Raw genomic sequence first — 7,045 nt, 5'->3', positions numbered from 1 at the left:
TATAATTTTAATATTAAGTGTGTCAAATGGTGTAAAGCATATATACTATACATTTCATCTTAGCCTGTGGTCAATGAGTTTCGCTATGAAGCAAGCAGGTCTACGGCGTAGACAGTTACAAATTTCGTAGCGCTATTCTGTAAGATTGGCCGATGGAGCCGACGAGTTCTCGAGTGGCGACCACGGACTGGAAGAAGCAGCGTGGGTAGGCCCCACAAGGTGGTCCGACGACCTGGTGAAGGTCACGGGAAGCCGCTGGTTGCGGGCTGCACAAGATCGGTCGATGTGGCGATCTTTGGGGGAGTCCTATGTCTATGTCCTTCGGCTGACATGAATGAATGAATTTTGTAAGATTGACGGTACGATTCGGTATTATGAAGCGTGTATCGTATTAATTATTATATCGCAAAACACTTTCTGATAATTCGTATGTTCTTCGCTGAGTCTCGAGTTTTGAGACTATTGATTGCAAAAACTGTACTCATAACTATGTTATATATCGATAATCTTCAATTTGCTGTAGTCGTTTCGTTCTCGTCAAATATCGATGGAATATAACTACGCATGGCCGAACACTTTTCGTATAATGGGGTTGTCAAAATTAAGTCCACCTCTCCGCCAGCTGCTCTGTAACAATTGATATTAAAACTTCTGATGAACAAAATGTGCATGAAACCTAACGCGTAAATAAATCATACTATTCGATATCGGATATATTCAGAGGATATCGGAGAAAAATTCTGAAGTTGTTCTTTTTTTAGGCTTCAGCCTACAGACAGGAGGTACTGGGTTCGAGTAGTTGAATTCTTTTGTTGAAATGTCAGTAGCAACCAAGAGTCTAGAAATTGGAAAGGTCTATACTCTTGTAAGTCTTAAAATCCTGTATTCCTGAGTTCTTTCCGGTAGTGCCGAATTACCGATCGGATTAGGAGAGTGAGGCAATAGGGAATGATCCTACGTTTGTAAGGCCGGAAATATTATTCTATGTAGTAATATATAAACTCAAAATAAAGACGTTGGTACAATTTTGAGGTTGGGAATTTTCTTTATAGTAATATATATTTTTAAGGATTGAATATTAGATAAATACCTACATATACGGCCTCAATTTCCTGCGGAGACGTTACGTCGGTACGTTTCGGAAATTTATCGCTAGTATATTTCTCTTTTGGCTTCGACAACGTGCTACCGCTAAATATGTCGATGTCCTGGTCAGTTGAGCCGTTGGGTGGTCCTTGTGGACACTTGCAAAAAGTTTCACAATCATAATCGACGGCTACGATCTTTTTATTTCTGGGGAAACTGAAGTTTTCATAGTCGTGTTTGTAGGATTCTAGTTGAGCAGAGTCGCTTATTAAACTGTAATTTAAAAATGAAATGATTGATTATCCAAAATAGCAATTACTTTCGTAATATTTATCTATTAATATTTAACATTAACATATAATACAAAAATAAATACTCACAGAGAGCAAGCGACGAGTATCGCGAAGAAAATCATGTTTGAAGTCGTCTGCTCGGAGTCTGGAGAACGAGTGTGAAACGATCCTGTCATACTCCACATTTTATACTAAATTTTCTTATAAAAATGTAAATATCACAATTATTATTAAGATTGCCTCCTTAAAGATTTCTTGTAACATTTTTTTAGGAATACATTTATTATTGTAATAAGGGCAGAAATGAGAACGAATTAATTAAAATATAAAAAGTTCGAATGGCGTTCGATAGAAATAACGTGCAATTGGGCAACGTTACATTCGACTTCCTTGTTGGCTTAGTGTCTATCGTATATATAAGTCTCAAGTTTAAATTCGGCTTGAGCAATAACATTTAAATTAAAACACCAACCACGCGTACCAAACCCAGGATTTCGAGGCCTGCAGGCTCATAACTATACACCGTTATGACTGAAGATTGAACAGTGGAAGCAGTCTTAAAATTCAAATATAGAATATTAACAAAGAAACGCATGTAAACGTGACTCTGCTATATTAGGAACAGAAATGTTGAACGAGAATTCGAAGCGTAACTTGATATTTTATTTTATGTCATTTTACAGTTTTACTTTATAAATAACCTAGCTGCTATCCACGGATTTCCTCTCATAGAAGTTGAATATATTTACAGATTAACTTACATAACTTCTCTGTCACTTCTACAGAACTGCTGGCGGAAGGTGGACTTAAATCTGATAATTATTTTAGAAGAACGTTTGGCTCAGTTAGGTAAAACACATTACGATACAAAGGTAATTATTTAATAAACATTCTTAGTTATCCCATGAAGTTAAGCATTAACTAACTTTTTGGTTCTCAATAAATGTTTCGTATTCATGTAAATCCCACAAAAGTAATTGTAATAACTGATAACCATAGTCGGTGAGTATTCGTCGGAATGCTTGCTGTCTATGGCGAGAGTGACGGTATGGTTGTGTCATACGTATCACCCTGAACCTCAGTTCCTGGTGAACTCCTGGTTAACAAAAGTATAAGTAGTAGTAGTAGTTAAGAGAGAATGGGCAAAAACTTCGTTCTAAAAATAAAGGTCATCACAATCATTTATCTATGTCATAGGCACTCGCCACATATTCCAAGGACAAACAATACTTAGTATAGTTGTTGTTGATTTGACGGCTAAAAATATATATATATTTACTGAAGTAGACTTTTACTCGAACTTTTGAATCGTCACTTTACAGAAGCTTATTGGAATGTAGATTCTAATTAGACGGACCGACAACAAGTTCAGTGGTAACTCCTTACCAACACCGAAATATAAAGCTATGTGTATCACATACAACCATTGTCAGATTGCGTGAAAATGTACTAAAAAATCTTTCAAAAAGACTTTTTTACATATAATGATATAATTCTGGAATCTCGTTGAAATTATATTACTCATCTCGCAATAAAACTGCTTCAAATTGTTGGAAGAATTTAACGGGATCAAGCTAACGATGATTGACATCAAGCTCTGCGACTCATTTGTAATCTCTCCAATTCTATTTAGGACAGAATTATATTTCAAAATCATCTGAAGAGATAAATTGAGATAGATACAAAGCGTCCACATTTCTACATCGGATATTAAATTTTCATGCTTTCAACGAAATTCAATGACTGCTTATTCACAAAAAAAAATAACAATAATGAAAATTATATCTTTGTAAAGAATTTTCTGACCTACATCGATATAGCAAATTGTTTTTTTTTTCATATAAAATTACCTTATATTTATCAGGTTTCAATCTCGACTTTTTTTCATTGTAACCAAATTCTAATATCGGAACAAATATTTCATTTTTCAAATCATTTAAATTCCCATTTATACAAAATTAGGAAATCATTGGTTACGCAAATAAATATTCTATTCCAATATGTATTTATTAAATGTACTGATCTGATTACCACTGTTTAGACTCAAGAAGTTGTGACAAGTTTGTAACGCTAATAAGAAATACCTTCTGAACCAACGTATTCGGATCTATAATTAAATAAAGTAAATATTGAAATATTAATATCAAAACTGCAAATCAATCGACAAAATATGGTACAGATAACAAAAAGCGTCAAATTCGTGTGGCATGTTGTTATTGTTGAATTAAGCAACATACTAAAATATATATTTTATTATCCAATAATCTATTGGTGATATCAATGATGATGTAATTGTATAATCTAAAATATTTATTTTATTAAAAGTACATAAGAAATATTGTATTGTTTAAGAAAGTCGAACATATTAAGAACGTAGCAATCGACACTGTAGATTAATCACAAGCTATTCTGAATCAAAGAGCTGAAAGCCGATTTTTTTTCAACAGCTCCGCTAAATTGCTCAAAGCTCTTAAAACACGGCAGAGCGTTGGGAAAACAGACTGTATAAATTGAGGCTGAAAGATCAGTAAATATCCGGCAGATGTCGCTTGTGAAGAGGGCAGAAACTAGGGTGAAATACGAGCAAAGAATTGATAGATTGGACTCAGGGTTTTTTTTTGTTTTACCATTTTATATAATGGCGAAAGAAAGTTAATATAACGTAATTTTATAATACATATTTCTGTATTATTGTAATTACGTATTTGCGACTGCCCCAGCGGTCTAGTAGCTATAAGGTCGCAGGTTCAAAGGTCTCACGAACGAGCCTTAGGTTGGCTATTACAAATTTCTTAGTTGATTTTTGTGTTGCGAAATTTTGAGAAGACGCCTAAAATTTGACAGTTCTTATGCTCCCTTAACTCGGAATACAGATGTAGCCGCTAGTCTTGAAATCAGTCAAAAGGCCAAAAAAATAAAATATATTTATCTTGGACTGTTTCATTTAATAAACAAAAGCGCTTAAAGTGCTTTATCTCAATCTAATAAAAAAGCAATAGCCCGTACCCTGTAGAGACTAACTAAAAACATTTAACTATTTTGTTAATCCTCTTATCTATTGAATCAGCTGAAGAGCATTCGAGCAACGTAACTCCATTCTATTTCGACGTTAGTTATTCGAAGGCAGGTGAGAGTTTCGAGTGGATAGTTCGTTTTCCTTGGAAAAGGGCCATTAACTGCGCCGTTCCGATAAATCAGCGCAACTGCAGGAAACAAAACTGCGAAGTGCGAACGAATACATCGCGCTGCAGTCTGCTGCACCCACGCCGCTGACGCTGCGCGACCCGCGCGCCGTACGAGTTACGACTAGCTCACTCGCTAATTGCTCGTTTAAAAACGACGCCCTCTATAATAACATCAACGAAATACTTATCATTACTTTAGTATAGCAAAATTATTGATGAACACTTAACGTAAGTGGTTAGAACGCGTGCATCTTAACCGATGATTGCGGGTTCAAACCCAGGCAAGCACCGATGATTCATGTGCTTAATTTGTCTTTATAATTCATCTCGTGCTCAGCGGTGAAGGAAAACATCGTGAGGAAACCTATATGTGACAAATTTCATAGAAAATCTGCCACATGTGTATTCCACCAACCCGCATTGGAACAGCGTGGTGGAATATGTTCCAAACCTTCTCTTCAAAAGGGAGAGGAGGCCTTTAGCCCAGCAGTGGGAATTTACAGGCTGTTGTTGTTGTTGTAACGTATTGATTGTATAGTACGACATAACTTAGATGTAGCGTTGGCAAAATTCGTAAAACCGATCACATTCATATTAAGTACGCTACCCTAAATTATCAATATTTATTTCTTATGTGAATATTGTTTGTAATTATAGACAAACGTAATAACTTGTAATACCATATGACCGAAATATTCGTCAATTTGACACGACGATTTACATGCACCTGCTTTCTCTGGTTGAACTGACGCAAGAATTTGTATCGATGAATAGCGTCGAATGGCGCGATAGGGAGCTTCTTTCTTTCTATTGGTTGTATAAATCGGCAGTCATCACTTTTATTGAAAGTACCGATGCTATATCTAAGTCGTGTCATACTATACCGTGGTAGAAGCAGTATTGGGCAAATTTTAATTGCAGGAACAATTAAAGATTAAGAATTAATTAATTGTCAATTGTTACTACTACAATTAACAATTATTTAATTGTTAACTGTATTAGTAACAATTAACAATTAATTAATTTTTAATTGTTTTGTTAATTTTAATTAAAAATAACAATTAAAAATACTGCTGAAAAATATAAAGACTTGAGCTAAGACGACGACTTGAAATGTTTTTGTTTTATACCTACGCTGAAGAAATATTTATCAATGCAACTTTATATTATATAATATAAAAATAAACACTTTTTTTCTGTGGAAAGAGACATTTAGAAAAAATAAGCTTGTAACTTAGAGCCTTTGACCACATTTTTATTCGTCTGAAGTATAATACTTGTAGCTGTAAAGTTAAAGAGCAGAGATGGCCCAGTGGTTAGAACGCGTGCATCTTAACCGATGATTGCGGGTTCAAACCCAGGCAAGCACCGCTGATTCATGTGCTTAATTTGTCTTTATAATTCATCTCGTGCTCAGCGGTGAAGGAAAACATCGTGAGGAAACCTGCATGTGACAAATTTCATACAAATTCTGCCACATGTGTATTCCACCAACCCGCATTGGAACAGCGTGGAATATGTTCCAAACCTTCTCCTTAAAGGGAGAGGAGGCCTTTAGCCCAGCAGTGGGAATTTACAGGCTGTTACTTTACTTTTTTTTTTTATATAAAGTTAATTGTTAGTTTTAATTGTTTTATAAAACAACTAAAAAAGTTAATTGCAATTATTTTAATTGTAAGGTGCAATTGACATACGTTAATCAAATTAATTTAATTGAAAGGTGCAATTAAAAATGTAATTGCGATTAATTTAATTGTAATTAATTTAATTGCAATTACTTTTTTAGCCAATTAATAAGATAATTGAAAATTACTTGATTAATGCCCAACACTGGGTAGAAGAGTATCTGATAACCTTTAATAAGAATAAGATTAAGAATAAAAGACTTAAAAACAAAACAATTGATTTAAAAACAATGACTCCAATCGTGTCTCAGACAGCCGTACCATTCAATTTCAATGGGACCCTTCGTAACAATTATGGGTTATTACAATATATATGTATTAACAACATTAAAATTAAAAAATGCTTAATAAAAATAAAATTAAAACTTACTTAATATAATACGCAATATAGGGCAGTACGCAGCATTGAAACGTTTCATAATATTTTGTCGGATTGTTAAGATCTATTCCCTCCGAAAGTGTCGCAATTTCATCAGACAGTAACGACTCCATAAACGATATGAAATGATTGTCAGCGTGAGCCCATTATCCGGTGAAATATTCTTCATCCGGATGAACGCCATCCGTCCCCGGGCGCACCGGCCGACGACTTTATTTTAGATCGTAAAGAATAAAGGAATTGTAAGCCCGTAATACGAAAAGTACTTAAGTGATATACTTAGTCAAATTGAATTTTCCCCTCAAATAAAAATTTAAGAGTGCGAAGTTGTTTCGAAACTGAAAACTTTGTAACCTTCGCGCTGTTTGTTTGTTCATTAAATTCCGTCGACATTTTGCCATTAGACGCGATGATTCT

The 7,045-nt window shown here is 34.6% G+C and overlaps 1 protein-coding gene across 2 annotated transcripts; it reads right to left on the bottom strand.

Annotated features, from left to right (window-relative positions):
• Nucleotides 1–486: 486 nt before the first annotated feature.
• LOC124530112 lies at nt 487–1,522 on the bottom strand. 2 transcript variants are annotated; one of them, XM_047104114.1, is made up of 3 exons: nt 1,467–1,522; nt 1,091–1,359; nt 487–627 (listed from the first exon to the last, which is right to left on the bottom strand). In XM_047104114.1, exons 1-3 carry the CDS (start codon nt 1,499–1,501, stop codon nt 602–604), a joined length of 330 nt encoding a protein of 109 aa, XP_046960070.1. In that variant the 5' UTR covers nt 1,502–1,522; the 3' UTR covers nt 487–601. The 2 variants fall into 2 exon arrangements, with proteins under 2 accessions (XP_046960070.1, XP_046960069.1); XM_047104113.1 differs by having other exon boundaries at nt 1,095–1,359.
• Nucleotides 1,523–7,045: the final 5,523 nt, after the last annotated feature.

This window comes from Vanessa cardui, chromosome 5 (genome assembly GCF_905220365.1).
Source record: "Vanessa cardui chromosome 5, ilVanCard2.1, whole genome shotgun sequence".
NCBI classification, from domain to species: Eukaryota; Metazoa; Arthropoda; class Insecta; order Lepidoptera; family Nymphalidae; genus Vanessa; species Vanessa cardui.
The sequence above is the reverse complement of the archived record's forward strand: the minus strand, read 5'-3'. Positions and strand labels throughout refer to the sequence as shown.

Coding starts and splice junctions, on each gene's coding strand:
- LOC124530112 (XM_047104113.1), bottom strand. CDS start 1,501: ATGATTTTCTTCGCGATACTCGTCGCTTGCTCTCT. Junction 1,360..1,466: donor ATACTCGTCGCTTGCTCTCT/GTGAGTATTTAT, acceptor TTTAAATTACAG/TTTAATAAGCGACTCTGCTC. Junction 628..1,094: donor AGGAAATTGAGGCCGTATAT/GTAGGTATTTAT, acceptor CAATTGTTACAG/AGCAGCTGGCGGAGAGGTGG.